The sequence below is a fragment of the Lithobates pipiens genome, unplaced genomic scaffold (assembly GCF_037356315.1).
Source record: "Lithobates pipiens isolate NorthernLeopardFrog02 unplaced genomic scaffold, aLitPip1_a1.2 Scaffold_35, whole genome shotgun sequence".
NCBI lineage: Eukaryota > Metazoa > Chordata > Amphibia > Anura > Ranidae > Lithobates > Lithobates pipiens.
In genome coordinates this window covers 12342941-12364991 of record NW_027507811.1, presented here as the reverse complement: position 1 = coordinate 12364991, position 22051 = coordinate 12342941, and the positions used below count along the sequence as shown (strand labels likewise).

General features: G+C 47.5%; 2 protein-coding genes across 2 annotated transcripts in view; one reads left to right on the top strand and one right to left on the bottom strand.

Moving 5' to 3' along the window:
- LOC143955620 (uncharacterized) overlaps nucleotides 1-22051 on the bottom strand; it is a 231789-nt gene that overhangs the window by 16478 nt on the left and 193260 nt on the right. The gene's annotated exons all lie outside the window — the stretch shown is intronic.
- LOC143955764 (uncharacterized) lies at nucleotides 7065-11874 on the top strand. Its single transcript, XM_077465887.1, has 6 exons — nucleotides 7065-7114; nucleotides 9562-9955; nucleotides 10044-10169; nucleotides 10257-10458; nucleotides 10575-10672; nucleotides 10799-11874. The coding sequence occupies exons 2-6, from the start codon at nucleotides 9851-9853 to the stop codon at nucleotides 11741-11743; spliced, it is 1476 nt and encodes a 491-aa protein (XP_077322013.1). The 5' UTR covers nucleotides 7065-7114; nucleotides 9562-9850; the 3' UTR covers nucleotides 11744-11874.

The following is a 22051-nucleotide window of genomic DNA, read 5'->3' as shown; positions in this document are numbered from 1 at the left end:
GACACATGAGAGCTGGGGTCACTGGAGACAGATGGACCATGCAGTCACTGAAAGCATACGAGCTCTGGGGTTCCTGAAGACACATGAGAGTTGGGGTCACTGGAAACAATGAGGTCACCGGAGACAGAAGGGTCACTGAAAGGACAAGAGCTCTGGGGTTCCTGGAGACACATGAGAGTTGGGGGTCACTGAAAAAACTGGGGTCAATGGAAACAGAATGGTCAATCAGTCACTGAAAGCACAGTAGCCCTGGGGTTCCTGGAGATACATGTGAGTTAGGGTCACTGGAGACAGAAGGGTCAACCAGTCACTGAAAGCACAGTAGCCCTGGGGTTCCCAGACACATGTCAGTTAGGGTCACTGGAAACACTGGGTCACTGGAGATAGAAGGGTCACCCATTCACTGAAAACACATGAGCTCTGAGGTTCATGGAGACAAGAGATTAGGGTCTATGGAGACAGAAGTGTCACCCAGTCACTGAAAGCTCACAAGCCCTGGGGTTCCAGGAGACACATGGGAGTTAGGGTCACTGGAGACAGAAGGGTCACCCAATCACCAAAAGCACAGAGCTCTGAGGTTTCCTCAGGACACATGGGAGTTAGGGTCACTGGAAACACTGGGGTCACTGGAGACAGAAGGGTCACCCAATCACTGAAAGCACAAGAGCTCTGAGGTTCATGGAGACATGAGATTTAGGGTCTATGGAGACAGATGGGTAAACCATTCACTGAAAGTTCCTGGAGACATATGGGAGCTAGGGTCACAGGAACCATTGGAGTCACCGGAGACAGAAAGGTCACCCCGTCCCTGAAAGCACATGAGCTCTGGGGTTTCTGGAGACACATGAGAGTTGGGGTCCCTGGAGACAGAAGGGTCACCCAATCACTGAAAGCACAAGAGCTCTGGGGTTCATGGAGACATGAGATTTAGGGTCTATGGAGACGGAAGGGTCACCCAGTTACTGTAAGCTCAAAAGCCCTGGGGTTCCAGGAGACACATGGGAGTTAGGGTCACCAAAGAAAGAAGGGTCACCCTGTACCTGAAACCACATGAGCTCTGGGGTTTCTGGAGGCACATGAGATTTGGGGTCACAGGAGGCACTGGGTTCACTGGAGACAGAAGGGCCCCTCAGGCGCTGAAAGCACAGGAGCCCTGGGGCTCCTAGAGACACATGAGAGTTAGAGTCAGCGGAGACACTGGGGTCACCCAGTCGCTGAAAGCACAAGAGCTCTGGGGTTCCTTGAGACACCTGAGAGCTAGGGTTACTGGAGATACTGGGGTTACTGGAGACAGAAGGGTCACCCAGTCACTGAAAGCACAGGATCTCTGGGGTTCCTGGAGACACATGCAAGTTACACAAGAGCTGTAGAGTCACTAAAAAGCTGTATCATTGTGTGTGTCAGGTTCCTATAAGGTGTCAGGATGTCACTGTCTATTTCTCCATGGAGGAGTGGGAGTATTTAGAAGGACACAAGGATCTCTACAAGGACGTCATGATGGACAATCGGCGACATATTTGTGCCCCCAGTGCAGAAATCAATATCTGTTCAACTCTCAGTTGGAGGTACACCAGAGAAGCCACACCAATGTGAAGCCGTATTCAAGTTTGGAGTGTGGGAAGAGTTATTTGCTTAAATCGAAGTTGGCCACACACCAGAGGATTCACACAGGGGACCATTCTTGCAGCGAGTGCGGGAAGACCTTTCCCTGGAGAAGCGACCTTGACAGGCACCAGCAAAGTCACAGGGAGCGTGATGACTCATAAATGTGTGTGTGAGTGCGGGAAAACATTCATGCATATGTAGCGGCGGGCTCCTGAAGAGCACGCATTATGTTTTCAAAATTAAAGCTTTACCCAAACCACAGTTTGGTTTGGGCCTATTTGACTAAATTTGGCTTCGGTGTCCGTCTGACTTGACTGTGAGATGTTCAGCCTGGCCACAGCGGGGGCTGTCTCTGGTGGCAGGCGTGGAACTATGGTCTGGTTAGGCACTTGAATTATTCCCTCTCGGAGTCAGGTCAGTGGGTGTGGTCCTCCCGCTGTGCCCTCTGGGAGAGGGTATTTAAGACACGGACGTCACGTGGTTCGGGGTTCCAGTCCAGTATGCTGTGCTGAGTGTATGGTCCTGGTCCTCCTGACCAGCCCCCGGGAAGGCTATGGCCTGGGGTGCGGTTCCACCCGATTTTGGTGCTTCGGGGCTGGCTAGCCCAAGGCAGAGGAACTAAGGAAGGATTCTGAGGTGGTTGGGTGCCATCTCCGGTCCGGGAGAAACCCAGTGTGCTTCGGGCATTCCAGGGGAGGACTCTTTAGAAGAATGCCACGCGTGAGGTTGGTTTTTCCTAACAAGAGCCTGGAAGGGCTGAAGTAACTGAGAGAATCCGGTCTTGGGGGATATCGCCAAGTGGGCTGAAAGATCCAGGTATCCTACAAGTGTTTTACAGCTTTGTTTCCCTACGAGTTCTGCAAAAACTACAGTGATAAAAGACTTTGTTCTTGAGTAAGCACCTTGTTGGCTGCTAGGCCTTGTGAGAGAGGGACTGTCCAACCTGAGTGCTCATCCAGCTGCAAATGGATATTCTCTGGATGCAGTCAAAGTAAGCAAGTTCCTTAACGTTTATAGACTTTGACATTGAGAGTACCTGAACTGTCCTTTCCAACCCTCTGATCCCAAGTTAAAAAGACTGTTCAATGGTTGACGTTTGCAAATAAAAATCCATTCAACTGGATCTATTGTCAGTCTCAAGTTACTGGGTCATCTACCACGGGACATCCCCTAGACGTGTCACAAGGAGAACGAAAGGTAACGGTAAGCCCAAAAATAACCAGCAGCTCCTTCGGGGGTTAGTGCTACACATACAACAAGTGGAAACAATTCCAGTTGGCCATGCATCAAAGATGTCACCGACATGAAAAGTCCAATGCCCGTTCTTCATCAAAGATAGTGGAACACCGTAAAACTCAGACTCAACAAATACTTCCCTCCGAATCCACACAGGACTTTTTCATTGAGATGCCATCTCGGCAAACAACAAAGCCCTCGGTCGGCTGTGAAGCCCCACACATGTTCCGAGTGCGGGGAGGGGTTTTTCACGGAAATCCCATCTGGCTCTACACCTGAGGTCTCACTCTGGGAAGGAGATCTATTTGTGTTCTGAGTGCGAGAAGAGCTATATTTTTAAAATCGCAGTTAGCCACGCACCAATGCCATATTCGTGCTCCGAGTGCGCCAAACATTTTATCTTCAAGTCGAAGCTCGAAAGACCCCTCCAAATCCACACGGGTGAGCGGACTTTCTCTTGCCCGGAGTGTGACCCATGCTTCTCGAAAAAGGCAGAGCTCATTAAACACATTCAAGTTCACTCGGTAAAAAGCGGCGGAGGTTTGCGGGAGAAGGTTCTGAGAGACAAGAGAATTGGATGGCCACTGGAGGTTTCACTTTGGTGGTGGGCTGATGAGGGAGGAGGTGAAGGACACATTTCTTTTTTTTTTGTTGTTGAGAAAATGAGTCCTCCCTTGGTGCATTCTTTCCCATTTTGGCATGTTGTTATTTCAAGAAAGGCTTTCATTGACAACAAGACCATAGTTGCCAACTGTCCCGAATTTCCCAGGACATTCCCGGGATTAGGACATTTGTCCCGAATTAATTTTGTCCCGGGAAATGTCCCGGGAAATTCGGTTTGTCCCAGGAAATTGAATTTCCCGTTTTTTTTGCCGCCGGCCGCTAGAGGCCGGCCATCATTTTTGAGAAGACCAGAAGTTGGTCTACACCTGTGGTGCCGCCCACCCCCGCTGCCAGTGTGTGTGTGTGTGTGTGTGTGTAAAGTGCAGTGGGCGGCGCCACAGTTAAATGTCTCCGTGCGGCATGTCGGGGGCCAGTCTGTCACTGTGGATGTTGGGGCGGGGGCCAGTCGGATGTCGGGGGCCAGTCATGGTATGATAATGTCGGGGGCCAGTCTGTGAATGTATGTGGGGGCCGGTCTGTGGATGTCGGGGGCCAGTCTGTGAATGTGGGGGCCAGTCTGTGGATGTGGGGCCCAGTCTGTGGATGTCAGGGGCCAGTCTGTGGAAGTCGGGGGCCAGTCTGTGAATGTGGGGGCCAGTCTGTGGATGTTGGGGGCCAGTCTGTGGATGTGGGGGCCAGTGGTATGTTGGGGGGCCAGTTTGTGGATGTCGGGGGCCAGTTTGTGGATGTCGGGGGCCAGTCTGTGAATGTGGGGGCCAGTCTGTGGATGTCGGGGCCAGTCTGTGGATGTCAGGGGCCAGTGGTATGTCGAGGGCCAGTCTGTGGATGTGGGGGCCAGTGGTATGTCGGGGGCCAGTCTGTGGATGTGGGGGCCAGTCTGTGGATGTCGGGGGCCAGTCTGTGGATGTGGGGGCCAGTGGTATGTTGGGGGGCCAGTTTGTGGATGTCGGGGGCCAGTTTGTGGATGTCGGGGGCCAGTCTGTGAATGTGGGGGCCAGTCTGTGGATGTCGGGGCCAGTCTGTGGATGTCAGGGGCCAGTGGTATGTCGAGGGCCAGTCTGTGGATGTGGGGGCCAGTGGTATGTCGGGGGCCAGTCTGTGGATGTGGGGGCCAGTCTGTGGATGTCGCATTTTTACCTTTTCCTATGCCACACCTATAAACGCATGCCCCACCCCCTAATTATTCCAAAGGCTCCGCCTACTGCCAAAAAAGTGTCCCGAATTTTTTTTTTTACAATGTTGGCAACTATGCAAGACATACCTTATTAGTTTTCTCTTCCAAGAATACCAAGCAACTTTTACAAATTTATCCTCTTACCTCCACCTGGTGATTTTTTTTCATCACAGGCCAGAATAAACATTACTCTCCTTTCATTCAGGTTGTCTGTATCTGTATTGTAACTCTAGATAAGGACTGATAACAACAAAGGCTTCTGCTTTAAATCAGTCTTCATAAATGTTGATTCCTATGTTGCAGTTCATTCCTGCAGTCATTGGAGAACATGAACTGCTGGAAGCAGGCAGCTTCTGAATTAGTTTAGCTACAGTGCAGAAAGCACTTCTACAGAGCAGGACTGAAAATGGAGAAGGCATCAGGGGTCCCTTTAGATGTGGCTTCTGCTTAGATAATCGGCTTTCTGGAACCACATGGGTTGTAGGGACGGGTGGGGGTTACAGAGGCTACATGCTACCAGTGATGAGAGACCTCAAAATGTCTTTACACACCGTACACACGTGCGGAATTTCCGACTGAAAAATCTTGGATGGTTTTTCCAATGGAATTCGGCTCAAGCTTGGCTTGCATACACACGGTCACACAAAAGTTCTCAAAACGTCAAGAATTCGGTGACGTACAACACTACAACGAGCTGAGAAAATTAAGTTCAATGCTTCCGAGCATGCGTCAAATTGTTTCTAAACATGCATAGGAATTTTGTGCGTTGGAATTGCTACAGACAATCGGAAATTTCCAATAGGAAATTTTTCCATCGGAAAAATAGAGAACCTGCTCTCAATCTTTCGCTGGCGGGAATTCCGCCAGCAAAAGTCCGATGGTTCATGCACGCGGTCGGAATTTCTGACCAAAAGCTCATCTCGGTCTTTTGCTGGCGGCATTTCCGATCGTGTGTACGCGGCATTAATATGCAGTGCAGCAGGGAAATTATCACTGACGTGGCTTTCATTCACTGAATGTCATGGTCAGGGTCAAGCTACATTGGTATGTCCACCATGATGTACAAAGCCTTGACCCCATATAGGGACCAAAGGTTTCTATCGGAGCCTCACCAATTTTACATCTTTTAGAGCCTTATTAGATCTTTTGTCAGGGTCTGGGGTCAAACTCAGAGATCAGTAGCTAAAGCTGTAGAATGGCTTCCACCGACCAACAGGATAGGTATACAAGCAGGTCACCATGGAAGATGACGTGGGCTCACCCAAGGTGCACAGTCTAAGCAGTAACTGGTATTCACCAGAGCTCCTGATGGTGGAGATGGGTTTTGCTGCAAATTAATACCAGGTCCGGTGCTCAAGATCGACCCGCCAGGAGTTGGGCAAGCTGGGATCCTGTAGCAGATAAAGCAGGTAGGGATATGTATACACACACACACACACACATATATATGTAGCGCTGGCTCCTGACGAGCAGGCGCTATGGTTTTTTGAGTTAATTTGCCTGAAGCCACAGTTGGGCTTTGGGACTATTTCTCCAAATTTCTGGTTTCAGTACTAGTCCAGCTGGGTTGCACTGGGATCTCCTTGACCGCAGTTGTCGCTGTCACCGCTGGCAAGAATAGAAACCTAGTCTAGCTGGGTGCATTGAATGCCACTATTCTCTCTGAACCATCCCAGTGGGAGTGTTCTTCTGCTGTGCATTCTGGGGGGTGGTATTTAAGGTACCAACGCCACATTGGCGGGGGTTCGTCTTATTTTCTGTCTGTTGGGTTCTGGTGGTCCTCCTGACCCAGCCCCGTGGCCCTCCTGACCTGGGGTGCGGAACCATGCTTCCTGAGTCTCGGGGCCGGCTGGCCCGAGGCAACGCAACTGCAGGGACAGGCCAGAGTGGATTTCAGGGCCTATTGATCCAAGGGTGGCCCGGTGTCGTCTCTGAATGGAGAGGCCAAGTAACTGAAGAACCCCAAGGGAGGACTCTTCAGGAGAAGGCCGTGCGCAAGGCTGGCTTCTCTGAAGGAGCCTGGAGGCTTAGTTCAACACTCATACGGTATCGCCGGATCGTCTGAGAGAACCTGGTACTGTATGTTAGCTCTTTAAATTTATCTACGTCCCTCAGTAACACTCAGGTGTATCACCTAAGTCTGTGGCAGAGACTTTACCGAGAAAATGTTCTCCCACGATCATCTCCGTTTTATGAACCGTTAATGAACCAAGATCAGCGGCGATCGCCGGGATCGCCGCTGTTCACAGTTTCATAAACGGACACCAAAATCTGGTCAAGTGCTTTGAAAAACTTCTGCCGCTATAGTTCCTCTGGGCTCCACCAGGTGCTGATCACGCTTATACCAACAAGAGGATCCTACATTAAGTCTCTATGATATATACAGATGGCCAGTGATGGAAGACTATAAATAGGAAGTTCCGGGTGAGAGGTGAGTCGGGAGGAAGTAGAGAGGAGACATTGCTGGAACTGGCAGTAGGTGATCAGAAATTTACGTTTTCGCCTTATCGGTCTATCCGCGCTACTGTTGGGTGCACGGGATGGTGAATTTTATTTTTTATTTTTTTTTAGATGTGTAAATTTCATATTTTTTTTACAACTTTTAATCGAAAATGTATAAAACCTGATGAAGTGATCCAAGTTCCTCCGAAAGCTTGGATCTTTAAGTTAGCCGGTAAAGGAGAATCACCTAAACTCCGACCTTTCTGCATTCATTGATGGCCAGGATGGTACAATATTGTACTACCACTAAGTTTTAATTAGGAAGAACGAGAAATAAAATCTCCTTTCTGATTCAGATTTTACATTATTATCTCAGTCTCAGATAATCGGGACAGAATATGATGGACATAGTCCACAGATATCACAAGAACAGGGTTTTTATGTTGCAGTAAAGCTCAAACAAGTTATTTTAGAAGAGGTGGGACACGCCTGGGAGAAATGATCCAGTTTGCAGAGCTTTATAAAGGACCCCTCACAGCTCTACCCTATGTTCCTCCATCCAGAGTCAGTGCACCTTATGACATCACACTGACTTCCAAAGACCCACCTTCCATTGTCCCTCCTTCCAGGGTCAGCACATACTATGACATCACACTAACCCTGCACTGACCTCACAGCTTCTCCTCCCATTGTCCCTCCATCCAGAGTCCGTGTGTTCTATGACATCACATCAGTCTCACAGCTCCTTCTCCAAATGTCCCTCTATTCAGAATCAGGACATCTTATGACATCACTCTGACCTCACAGCAACTTCCCCCAATGTCCCTCCATCCAGAGTCAGCCCATCTCATGATGTAATACTGATCCTACATTGAAGCTCCTCTTACAATGTCCCTCCATCTTATGACATTACACTAACCCTACACTGACCTAGAAGCTCCTCCATCCAATGTCCTTTCATCTGAGGTCCATGCGTCCTATGTCATTACACTGACTCTACACTGACCTAAAAACTCCTCCTTCCAAAGTCCCTTCATCTCAGGTCAATGTGTCCTATGACATTACACTGACCTAGAAACTCCTCCTTCCAAAGTCCCTTCATCATCTGAGGTCCATGCGTCCTATGCCATTACACTGACCCTATACTGACCTAAAAAATTCTCCTTCCAAAGTCCTTTCATCTGAGGTCAATGCATCCTTTCACATTACATTGACCCTACACTGACCTAGAAACTGCTCCTTCCAATGTCCCTTCATCATCTGAGGTCCATGCGTCCTATGACATTACACTGACCTAGAAACTCCTCCTTCCAATGTCCCTTCATCATCTGAGGTCCATGCGTCCTATGACATTACACTGACCCTACACTGACCTAAAAAATTCTCCTTCCAAAGTCCTTTCATCCCAGGTCAAAGCGTCCTATCACATTACATTGACCCTACACTGACCTAGAAACTGCTCCTTCCAATGTCCCTTCATCATCTGAGGTCCATGCGTCCTATGACATTACACTGACCTAGAAACTCCTCCTTCCAATGTCCCTTCATCTCAAGTCAATGCGTCCTATGACATTACACTGACCCTACACTGACCTAGAGACTCCTCCATCCAATGTACCTTCATCTGAGGTCAATGCGTCCTATGACATTACACTGACTCTACACTGACCTAGAAACTGCTCCTTCCAATGTCCCTTCACCATCTGAGGTCCATGCGTCCTATGACATTACACTGACCTAGAAACTCCTCCTTCCAAAGTCCCTTCATCTCAGGTCAATTCATCCTATGACATTACGCTGACCTTACACTGACCTAGAAACTGCTCCTTCCAATGTCCCTTCATCATTTGAGGTCCATGCGTCCTATGACATTACACTGGCCTAAAAACTCCTCCTTCCAATGTCCCTTCATCTCAAGTCAGTGCGTCCTATGACATTACACTGACCTAGAAACTCCGCCTTCCAATGTCCCTTCATCATCTGAGGTCCATACATCCTATGACATTACACTGACCCTACACTGACCTAGAAACTCCTCCTTCCAATGTCCTTTCATCTGAGGTCAATGCGTCCTATGGCATTACCCTAGCCATACACTGGCCTAAAAACTCCTCCTTCCAAAGTCCCTTCATCTGAGGTCAATGCGTCCTATGGCATTACACTGACCATACACTGATTTCACAGCTCTGACACCCAATGTCTATCCATCTAGAATCAGCACATCCTTTGACATCACACTGACCTCTCAGCTCCCCCTCCCAAAATTCCACCATCTGGGGTCACCACCTAACATTAGAAAGTGAGATTTCATGTCCGACAGGCCAAATTACAAGAGGATCCTGGGGGCCAGAAACAAAAATAGACACTAAGGAGTCCAGACTGAATGTATCTCTGAGCATAATCCCACTGGAATTTCATATTAACCCTTTACGTCCTCCACACCATATTGTACAACTAATGCAATCTAACCGTTCATTAAGGTATTTCAGTTATTGGACTACAGAGAAACCTACATTACATGACTATGACTGAGGATGGAGGAGGACCGGAGTCACATGACTGAGAGGATACTAAACCTCACCCTGGAGATCATCTACCTGCTGACCGGAGAGGAGAGGAGGATTCTGGGAGGTCACATGGCATCACTCTTATCTCTATTAATAAAACGCAGACCTGACCGGAGAGGTGAGGAGGATTCTGGGATTCTAACATGATATTCCTATTGGTTCCTCAATACAGAGATTTCCTCTGGTGAAGTCCGGTGATCATATGACCATCACAGTGCCTCCATGTGACTCCCTAAAACCTGAGAGACACAACATGGAGAAGATTCTAGAAGTCACCAAGAAGATGATGGAGCTGCTGACAGGAGAGGTGAGGAGGATTCTGGGAATTCTGGGACATTATCCAGTAACAGACAAGGGATGTGTCTGGATGGTGACTGTATCATTGTGTGTGTCAGGTTCCTATAAGGTGTCAGGATGTCACTGTCTATTTCTCCATGGAGGAGTGGGAGTATTTAGAAGGACACAAGGATCTCTACAAGGACATCATGATGGAAGATCACCATATACCACAGCACCCCCAGGTAGAAGCTTAACAAGCAATGCCATCTGTGGTGCAGGCCCTGCAACTGCTTCTATGTTACTATTATATTTTTTTCTTTGACATTCAGAGTGGAAGCCTGACTGATTTGAATATTATTGTTAAAGAAGAAGCTAACGATGAAATAGATGAGAATTATGACACAGAGGAGTCGGAGGATTCAGAAGGGCATCCTGACTCTTTCTCCATGGAGGAGTGGGAGTATTTAGAAGGACACAAGGATCTCTACAAGGACGTCATGATGGACAATCAGCCGCCCCTCACATCACCGGGTAAGAGGAGACTTTATTGTAAAGGAGAGAGCAGTACGGAGGCTCCACCTAGATCCCCCATCATCTGATAAACAAATAGAAACAATGTATTCAGTCAGTGTGTGTGTTTCCTACAGATGGATCCAGTAATGGGAACCCACCAGAGAGATGTCCCCGTCCTCTGTATTCCCGGGATTCCACACAGGAAGATCACACCATCCCCCACTGTTATAAAGTAGGTGGAGTTTAGGTTCTTAACACAACAATAACTCACCACCATGGCCTGTATAATGTTCAAGCCAACATCCTTTTTATTTAATGTTTCATTTTCAATATTTCTTTTATCATTTTGCTTCTTCAGAATGAAGAAATGACTGAAACAAAAGTTGAGAGTAACGAGGACGAAGAGGAGAAGTATGTGAGGGATGATCAGCAGACTGTGGAGGGGATGATGAGGATGGTGATTATCAAAGAAGAGGACGTTCCTACAGAGATCAGCACCAAGAACACCTCTCCTGAATGCAAAATGGAAGATGAGGACATCCCACAAGATCACCTTGGAGAGAACCAAACCTTCAATTTCCATGCAGGACTTCATCCTGAGGAACCTCATCATACAAGGCATTGTGCCGTTGTTCAAGAGATGGAAATGTTTTCCTTTCCCGAATGCGAGGAACCGGTTCTCTTTACATCAAGTCTTGATGCCTGTGATGGATCTCAGAAGCCCCATTCATGTTCTGAGTGCGGGAAGAGTTTCTTATTGAAAAAGCAGCTGGTGAAACACCAGAGAGTTCACTACGGGGTGAAACCCTTTCCCTGTGACGAGTGCGGGAAGACCTTTTCCTCCAGAGGGGAGCTCGTCAGACACCAGAAAATCCACCTGGGAATAAAGTCCTATACGTGTCCCCAGTGCGGGAAGAGTTTCATACAGAAATCAGACCTTATCAGACACCAAACGTCTCACCAGGTGGAGAGGCCCCACTTGTGCTCCGAGTGCGGGAAAGGTTTCAAACACAGAGCCGCTCTCGCTAAGCATCAAAAACATCACACGGGGGACAAGCCGCATTCCTGCCCCGAGTGCGGGAGAGGCTTTGTGCAAAAATCGGACCTGTCTATACATCTGAGAACTCACACGGGGGAGAAGCCGTATTCCTGTTCGGAGTGCGGGAAGCGTTTCGTGCAAAGATATCACGTTGTCGTACATCAAAGATCTCACACGGGTGAGAGGCCCTATTCCTGCTCTGAGTGCGGGAAAGCGTTTAAAAGGCGGTGCTACCTTAATGTGCATCAAAGGAATCACAAGTAATGGTGGGCCGTGAATGCCAAACCAGAACCCCAATGAAATAAATAGGAGCCGAATCTTTCCAATTAGAAAATACATTTTCTTGGTTAATAGGCAAGGGGTTGTCAAAACAATAACATATTGTGGGCGGGGGGGGGGGGGGGGGGGTTGGCATGCGCCCCTTCTCTCCTGCACAATACAAGGCCTTCAGCATGAGGGGGTTTCTTACCAGGGGGACCCCGTCTCTGGCTAAGCACCTTTTCTACATGTTGATGAGGACAAGGGCCTCTTCCCAACAACCCTGGCTCATGTTTGTAAGGGGGGGTCTGCACACAGGCAAGAGGCCGTATTCCTGTTCTGAGTGTGGGAAATGTTTTGTTTCTAAATAAAACCTTGAGCGAGTCTGGGTGAGAAGACATATTCCTGAGTGAGAAGACATATTCCTGAGTCTGAGTAAGAAGACATATTCCTCTTCTTAGTGCGGGAAACATTTTGCATATAAATCAAACCTTGACACACATCAGAGATCTTAGACAAGAGTCCTGATTCTTGTTTTTAGTGTGGGAAATGTTTTGTATCTAAATAAAACCAAGTCTTACATCTGAGGTCTACAATTGAGAATCCGTATTTCTGTTCTGAGTGCAGGAAATGTTTTTCATACTAGACCAATTTTTCGAGCTGGAAGACTGGAGGGGGGGGGGGGTGAGCCCCTTCCCTCCTGAGCAATACCAGACCATACACCTTCAACATGAGGGGGTTCCTTTCCGGGGCTAATCACCTCGTCTACATGTTGATGAGGGCAAGGGCCTCTTCCCGACAACCCTGGCTCTGGGTTTGTGGGGGTCTGCACACAGGCAAGAGGCCGAATTTATTTTCTGAGCGAGGGAAATGTTTTTCATACTAGACCCATTTTACGAGCTGGAAGACTGGGTGAGCATGCGCCCCTTCCCTCCTGAGCAATACCAGGCCATATACCTTCAACATGTGGGGGTTCCTTACCGGGGCTAATCACCTCATCTACATGTTGGCTCAGGGTTTTTGGGGGTCTGCACACAGGCAAGAGGCCGTATTCCTGTTCTGAGTGTGGGAAATGTTTTGTTTATAAATAAAACCTTGAGTGAGTCAGAGTGAGAAGACATATTCCTGAGTCTGAGTGAGAAGACATATTCCTCTTCTTAGTGCGGGAAATATTTTGTATATTAATCAAACCTTGACACACATCATAGATCTTACACAGACAAGAGTCCAGATTCTTGTTGTCTTACTAGTCCCGAGCTGGAAGACTGGGGGGGGGGGGGGTGAGCATGCGCTCCTTCCCGACTGAGCAATACCAGGCCATATACCTTCAACATGTGGGGGTTCCTTGCCAGGGGGACACCATCTCTGGTTAAGCACCTCATCTACATGTTGATGAGGGCAAGGGCCTCTTCCCGACAACCCTGGCTCGGGGTTTGTGGGGGTGTGCAAACAGGAAAGAGGCCGTATTTCTATTCTGAGTGCGGGAAATGTTTTTCATACTAGATCCATTTTTCGAGCTGGAAGATTGGGAAGGGGGGGGAGCATGCACCCCTTCCCCCCCCTGAGCAATACCAGGCCATATACCTTCAACATGAGGGGGTTCCTTACCAGGGGGACCCCGTCTTTGGTTAAGCACCTTGTCTACCTGTTGATGAGGGCAAGGGCCTCTTCCCAACAACCCTGGCTCGGAGTTTGTGGGGGTCTGCAAACAGGAAAGAGGCCGTATTTCTGTTCTGAATACGGAAAATGTTTTTCATATGAGACTAAGGCCACGTACACACGCGGGGACTGTTCGCCCAACTTTGTCCGCTGAACAGTGTTTCGGCAGACAGTCCGCTCGTGTGTGGGCTCGTGTGTGGGCTTTCAGCGGACAGTTTCAACGAACAGTCCGCTGAACAAGGTTTTTCGGAAATTCCGAAAAACTGTCCGCTGAAACTTTGTTTCAGCGAACAGTCCCCTCGTGTGTAGGCTTGTTCGTCAAACTAAGTTCCGCGCATGCTCAGAAAGGATTTACACGCCGAAAGTTATAATGCAGTGTATAGGACGTTGTATTTTCCGTCCCGTCGTACGTGCCGTTCACGTCATCGCGCACGGTTTCAGCAAACTGTTCGTTCGTCGTGTGTGGGCAAGTCCGTCCATGCTAATTTTGAGCGGACTGTTTGCTGAAACTGTTTGACGGACAAAGTTGGGCGAACAGTCCCCGCGTGTGTACGCGGCCTTATTTTTCGAGCTGGCAGACTAGGAAAGGGGGGGGGGTGGGTGAGCATGAGGGGGGTCCTTACCAGGGGGACCCCATCTCTGGCTAAGCACCTCGTCTACATGTTGATGAGGGCAAGGGCCTCTTCCCGACAACCCTGGCTCGAGGGTTTGTGGGGGTCTGCACGCAGGCAAGAGGCCGTGATTCTGTACTGAGTTTGGGAAATGTTTTTCATACTAGACCCATTTTTCGAGCTGGCAAACTAGGAAAGGGGGGGAGGGTGAGCATGAGGGGGTTCCTTACCAGGAGGACTCCGTCTCTGGTAAGGAACCCCCTCATGTTGGGCAAACTTTACTGTTGTCTTATTTTTTAATTAAAAAAAGTGTATTTTTTTCACAAAAAAGTGCGCTTGTAAGACCGCTGCGCAATTACGATGTGACAGAAAGTATTGCAACGACCGTCATTTTATTCTCTAGGGTGTCTGACAAAAAAATACATAATGTTTGGGGGTTCTAAGTAAAAAAAAAAACAAATTGGCCCAGTCCTTAGTGGTTAAGGGTACAGGAAAGGGGAGGTGAGAGAGAAGAACGGATAGAACACACAAGCAGGTGAGGAGTAACAAGAGGACACAGTATACTTTGTAGCAGGTTTTTTTTTAAATTTTTTTTTTCATTTCTTATTCTTTTTCGGTGCAAAATGGTACATTATTAATGAAATAATATGAAACAAGCATCGGCAAACGTTGCACAGAAACAGAACTTCATATAGAGGTCTAGCTATGGGGTATAGGAGGTAGGATCATGGTATGAGTGGTGAAAAGGAAAGTTGGGTTTGAGGGACAGCAGACAGGAAGTGATGGGGTTAGGGTTTGTATAGAGATGGGATGGTGTGGAATGGAGATGGTGGGGGACGGGGTGTGATTCTTTACGGTACAAGTATTCGTAGTTGGGTGCCATTTTTTACACTTTCTCTCTATTTCCCTTCATTTGACAGACATCCAATTTTTAGACTCCCCTGTAAAACATTGGGAAACATTAATATGTGGTTTTTAAGGTGAAACCCAACTGCCTAACCTAACCATTTGCTGACTTCTCCTCGTGCCTTTCCTGATCCAAGATGTCTGTAAATATGGGTATAAAAGGTGAAAATTGGAACCTTGTTGGGTGCCTTATGCATAGATGGAGGATAATCATAGTAGGGCCCCTGAACAACTAAAGATGGAGGTTAACCATAGTAGGGCTCCTAAACTCTCCAGGGATGGAGGATAACCATAGTAGGGGCTCCTGAACACCCAAGAGATGAATGATAATTATAGTAGGGGCTGCTGAACACCCAAAGATTTCGGATAGTCATAGTAGAGGCTCCTGAACTCCCCAGAGATGGAATATAATCATAGTAGGGCTCCTGAACTCCCACGACATGGAGGTTCATCATAGTAGGGTCCATGAACACCCGGAGATGGAGGATAATCATAGTAGGGCTCCTGAACCCCCCAGAGATGGAGGCCAACCATAGTAGGGCTCAATAACACCCAGAGATAGAGGATAATCATAGTAGTGCCCTGGAATACCCAGAAATAGAGGATAATCATAGCAGGGTTCCTGAACATCTGGATATAGAGGATATTCAAATTAGGGCTCTGAACACCCTGAGATGGAAGATACTCTAGTTATAGTAGAGCCCCTGAACATCCAGAGATTAAGCATAATAATAGTATGGCCCCTAACCACCAAGAGATAGAGAAACAATGTTCTAGGGCTCCTGAGCACCCACACAGCACTTTCCCAGTTTAGAATTCCAAAGGTGGTTTACACACTCATATCTGTGTAATGCTGAAGGACCTTCACCAACCCTAGAGATGGAGGATAGTCATGGTAGGGCTCCTGGACTCTCCAGAGATAGAGGATAAACATAGTCGGGCCTCTGAACACCCAGAGATGGAGGATAATTATAGTAGGGCCCCTGGACACCCAGAGATGGAGGATAATCATAGTAGGAGCTCCTGAACTCCACAAAGATTGGGGACAATCATAGTTGGACCCAATGAATACCCAGAGATGGAGGATACTCCTAGTAGGGGCTCCTGAACATCCCAGATCTAAGATAATCATAGTAGGGCCTCTGAACACCCAGAGATGGAGGATAATTATAGTAGGGCCCCTGAACACCCAGAGATGGAGGGTAATCATAGTAGGGGACCCTGAACTCCACAGAGATTGGGGACAATCATAGTTGGACCCCTGAATACCCAGAGATGGAGGATACTTCTAGTAGGGGCTCCTGAACACCCCAGAGATGGAAGATAATCATAGTAGGGCCCCTGAACACCCCAGTGATGGAAGATACTCATAGTAGGGCTCCTGAACTCCCCAGAGATGGAGGTTAATCATAGTAGGGTTCACGAACACCCAGAGGTGAAGGATAATCATAGTAGGGGCTCCTGAACTCCCCAGAGATGGAAGATACCCATAGTAGGACCCCTGAACACCCAGAGATGGAGAAAAAAATGTTCTAGGGCTCCTGAGCACCCACACAGCACTTTCCCAGTTTAGAATTCCAAAGGTGGTTTACACACTCATATCTGTGTAATGCTGAAGGACCTTCACCAACCCTAGAGATGGAGGATAGTCATGGTAGGGCTCCTGGACTCTCCAGAGATAGAGGATAAACATAGTCGGGCCTCTGAACACCCAGAGATGGAGGATAATTATAGTAGGGCCCCTGGACACCCAGAGATGGAGGATAATCATAGTAGGGGCTCCTGAACTCCACAAAGATTGGGGACAATCATAGTTGGACCCAATGAATACCCAGAGATGGAGGATACTCCTAGTAGGGGCTCCTGAACATCCCAGATCTAAGATAATCATAGTAGGGCCTCTGAACACCCAGAGATGGAGGATAATTATAGTAGGGCCCCTGAACACCCAGAGATGGAGGGTAATCATAGTAGGGGACCCTGAACTCCACAGAGATTGGGGACAATCATAGTTGGACCCCTGAATACCCAGAGATGGAGGATACTTCTAGTAGGGGCTCCTGAACACCCCAGAGATGGAAGATAATCATAGTAGGGCCCCTGAACACCCCAGTGATGGAAGATACTCATAGTAGGGCTCCTGAACTCCCCAGAGATGGAGGTTAATCATAGTAGGGTTCACGAACACCCAGAGGTGAAGGATAATCATAGTAGGGGCTCCTGAACTCCCCAGAGATGGAAGATACCCATAGTAGGACCCCTGAACACCCAGAGATGGAGAAAAAAATGTTCTAGGGCTCCTGAGCACCCACACAGCACTTTCCCAGTTTAGAATTCCAAAGGTGGTTTACACACTCATATCTGTGTAATGCTGAAGGACCTTCACCAACCCTAGAGATGGAGGATAGTCATGGTAGGGCTCCTGGACTCTCCAGAGATAGAGGATAAACATAGTCGGGCCTCTGAACACCCAGAGATGGAGGATAATTATAGTAGGGCCCCTGGACACCCAGAGATGGAGGATAATCATAGTAGGGGCTCCTGAACTCCACAAAGATTGGGGATAATCATAGTTGGACCCAATGAATACCCAGAGATGGAGGATACTCCTAGTAGGGGCTCCTGAACATCCCAGATCTAAGATAATCATAGTAGGGCCTCTGAACACCCAGAGATGGAGGATAATTATAGTAGGGCCCCTGGACACCCAGAGATGGAGGGTAATCATAGTAGGGGACCCTGAACTCCACAGAGATTGGGGACAATCATAGTTGGACCCCTGAATACCCAGAGATGGAGGATACTTCTAGTAGGGGCTCCTGAACACCCCAGAGATGGAAGATAATCATAGTAGGGCCCCTGAACACCCCAGTGATGGAAGATACTCGTAGTAGGGCTCCTGAACTCCCCAGAGATGGAGGTTAATCATAGTAGGGTTCACGAACACCCAGAGGTGAAGGATAATCATAGTAGGGGCTCCTGAACTCCCCAGAGATGGAAGATACCCATAGTAGGACCCCTGAACACCCAGAGATGGAGAAAAAAATGTTCTAGGGCTCCTGAGCACCCACACAGCACTTTCCCAGTTTAGAATTCCAAAGGTGGTTTACACACTCATATCTGTGTAATGCTGAAGGACCTTCACCAACCCTAGAGATGGAGGATAGTCATGGTAGGGCTCCTGAACTCTTCAGAGATAGAGGATAATCATAGTCGGGCCTCTGAACACCCAGAGATGGAGGATAATTATAGTAGGGCCCCTGGACACCCAGAGATGGAGGATAATTATAGTAGGGCCCCTGGACACCCAGAGATGGAGGATAATCATAGTTGGACCCAATGAATACCCAGAGATGGAGGATACTCCTAGTAGGGGCTCCTGAACATCCCAGATCTAAGATAATCATAGTAGGGCTCCTGAACACCCCAGAGATGGAAGATAATCATAGTAGGGCCCCTGAACACCCCAGTGATGGAAGATACTCACAGTAGGGCTCCTGAACTCTCCAGAGATGGATGTTTTTTTTTAATCAAATAGGTTTTTATTGAATATTAAAGTGTTATAAGCCATACATAGACAAAGAGTACAATAGTACAAAAAGGCTGAATCCTCGGCCAAACATTTTCCAATAGTCCACTTGGGACAATTATACAGAAGAGCAATTCAGTGTTAATGGCAATGCATCTCATATGATATATCCAATGTTTGGTGAAACTAAAACAAAAAGAGTAAAGGCCAAACAAAAAAACAAAACAAAAAGAGACAGCAATCCTCCAGAACACACATCATACATGGATCATAGAATCCCAGAGATGGAGGTTAATCATAGTAGGGTTCACGAACGCCCATAGAGGATAATCATAGTAGGGGCTCCTGAACTCCCCAGAGATGGAAGATACCCATAGTAGGGGCTCCTGAACTCACCAGAGATGGAGGCTAATCATAGTAGGGCTCATTAACACCCACAGATAGAGGACAATTAATTAGCATTGAAAAATGATACTGAATGAATGAATGAATGAATGAAATACTTGTATAGCGCACAATGCGAACTGAATCGCCTCTAGGCGCTGTGGCGAGCTTTGATCATCTGCTAAAAGAGGAAGGTCTTGAGTTTTTTCCTAAAAGCCAGGTGATTTTCTTCCAGGCGGATGTTGATTGGTAGAGCATTCCATAGCCAAGGCCCTTGGACAGCGAATCTCCGATCACCCTTGGATTTATACCGGGCTTTGGGCACGAGGAGGAGGTTTTTGTTGGCTGATCGAAGACTGCGGTTTGGTGTGTAATGATTTGTTTTCTCCATTAGGTATTGCGGAGCTTCTCTATGCACGCATTTGTGGGTGAGGCAAAGGGTCTTGAACGTGATCCGATTTTTTACGCTTAGCCAATGTAAGCTCCTCAGCGAAGGAGAAATGGATTCCCAGGGTTTTTTTCCTGTTATCAGCCTTGCCGCCGTGTTTTGGATCAGTTGTAATCGCGCAAGTTGATATTGTGGTAATCCTATGTAAAGCGAGTTTGCGTAGTCCAGTCGTGAATTAATGATTGTTCCAACTACCACTGCTTTGTCATTCTTTGGGATAAAAGGGAGGAGTCTGCGAAGCATGCGCAGCAGATGGTGAGATCGACTGACTACAGATCCTATTTGCGCATCCATTGACATTTGTGCGTCTAAAATAACCCCGAGACTCTTCGCTTTGGTCTTTGGGGAGATAGTCTGCCCAAAGACGGTTGGTGGAGACCAGGAGGTTTTGGTTGTGGGCTTATGATTTGGGTGTAAGATAAGAAGCTCTGTCTTTGATTGGTTCAGCTGGAGGGAGTTGGTGGTCATCCAGTCCTCTATTGATTTGAGGCAGTTTTCAAGTTGTTGTTGGTGATCTTTTTTTCCATTGATCCGGAAATAAAGTTGCGTGTCGTCAGCGTAAGAGTGGAAGCAGAGATCTGAGCATCTGATGATTTGAAGGAGTGGGCGAATGTAAATGTTGAAGAGAACGGGTGACAACGGAGAGCCTTGAGGGACTCCGCAGGTGACTGCCCGAGTTTCGGAGAGGAATTTTCCTAGTTTCACTGTCTGTGACCGATTTCCTAGGAAGGACGCGAACCATTGTAGATCTATGTCTTGGACTCCGGCTACTTCTGTGAGTCGGACGAGTAGAGTATTGTGATCTACTGTATCAAACGCTGCACTTAGGTCTAGCAGTACGAGGAGACATGGCTCTCCGTCATCTGCTGCTTCGAGGGCGTCATCCCAAATCTTGAGGAGAGCTGTTTCTGTTCCATGACCCGGGCGGAAGCCTGATTGCAGCGGGTCCAGGAGTTTGTGAGTATCCAGGTGAAGTTGTAGCTGATGTACTACAGCTTTTTCTATGATCTTAGAAATGGTGTTGAGGCTTGTAACCGGCCTATGGTTGTTTGGATCCTGAGGGTCCAGGTTTGGTTTCTTGAGTAGAGGTTTGACGATGCCTTGTTTGAGGATGCTGGGAACAATCCCTTCGTGGAATGATCGGTTTATGAGGTGGGTTATGGTTGGAGCCACGATGTCGGAGCATTCTTTCAGTAGTTTTGTGGGGATGATGTCAATAGGTGAGGTACTGTCACGCAGTTTATTAATGATGTTTTTTGCAGTGTCTACAGTAATTGGGGATAGTGAAAATTTTGGCGGTTGCGGTATGTTGGTGCAGACATCCTCTTTATGTATTTGCTGGCTGAGGTTGGATGTTTTCTTCTGACAAATTGTTTCCCTAATGGTTTTGACTTTATCGATGAAAAAATCCGACAGTTTGTCACAGTAATCCTGGGATTCGCTTTCTGGGGGTTCTGGGTTCTGTATTCTCTAAAAGAGGCAGTAATGGGATGTGGGCAGGGGGTTAAAACAAAGGACGGTGCTCGCGGGTGGGTAAGGGACGGAGACAAAGGATTACTCGGAAGGGGGGAGTTGTTGTCCGATTCTTCGTGACCTCGTGGACCATGAGCTTTTCTGTCCTTCACTGCCTCCTGGAGCTTGCATAACTTCATGTTCATTGTGTTAAATCCGATTTAGGGGTCTTCAAACAAGACATTTAGATGATGAGACAGTGAGTCCAGATCTTAAGATAAGATAAATAGGTGCTTTATTATAGACACTGCAGTGGAGAGACACAACACACAATTTAAGTTATTCTGCAATATATCTTGATAAACTTGGGAATTCATTTTTCCTTCGATTATATCAATCCGCCCAGGCCCTGGCGCAGCAAAGCAGCCCCAAACCATGATGCCCCCACCACCATACTTCACAGTTGGGATGAGGTTTTGATGTTGGTGTGCTGTGCCTCTTTTTCTCCACACATAGCGTTGCGTGTTTCTTCCAAACAACTCAACTTGGGTTTTATCTGTCCACAGAATATTTTGCCAGTACTGCTGTGGAACATCCAGGTGCTCTTGTGCAAACTGTAAAGTGCAGCAATGTTTTTTTTGGAGAGCAGTGGCTTCCTCTTTGGTATCCTCCCATGAAATTCATTCTTGTTTAGTGTTTTACGTATCGTAGATTCGCTAACAGGGATGTTGGCATATGCCATAGACTTTTGTAAGTCTTTAGCTGACACTCTAGGGTTCTTCTTCACTTCATTGAGCAGTCTGCACTGTGTTCTTGCAGTTATCTTTACAGGATGCCCACTCCTAGGGAGAGTAGCAGCCGTGCTAAACTTTCTCCATTTATAGACAATTTGTCTTACCGTGGACTGATGAACAGCAAGGCTTTTGGAGATACTTTTATAACCCTTTCCAGCTTTATGCAAGTCAACCATTCTTAATCGTAGGTCTTCTGAGAGCTCTTTTGTGTGAGGCATCATTCACATCAAGCAATGCTTCTTCTGAAAAGCAAACCCAGAACTGGTGTGTGTTTTTTATAGGGCAGGGCAGCTGTAACCAACACCTCCAATCTCATCTCATTGATTGGACTTCAGTTGGCTGACACCCCACTTCAATTAGCTCTTGGAGATTTCATTAGTCTAGGGGTTCACATACTTTTTCCATCTGCACTGTGAATTTTTACATTGTGTGTTAAAAAAAACATGGTAACATTTAATTCTTTGTGTGTTATTAGTTTAGGCAGACTGTGATTGTCTAGTGTTGTGACTTGAATGAGATGAAGATCAGATC

Coding starts and splice junctions, on each gene's coding strand:
- LOC143955764 (XM_077465887.1), top strand. CDS start 9,851: ATGACCATCACAGTGCCTCCATGTGACTCCCTAAAACCTGAGAGACAC. Junction 9,956..10,043: donor TGGAGCTGCTGACAGGAGAG/GTGAGGAGGATT, acceptor TGTGTGTGTCAG/GTTCCTATAAGGTGTCAGGA. Junction 10,459..10,574: donor GCCGCCCCTCACATCACCGG/GTAAGAGGAGAC, acceptor TGTTTCCTACAG/ATGGATCCAGTAATGGGAAC.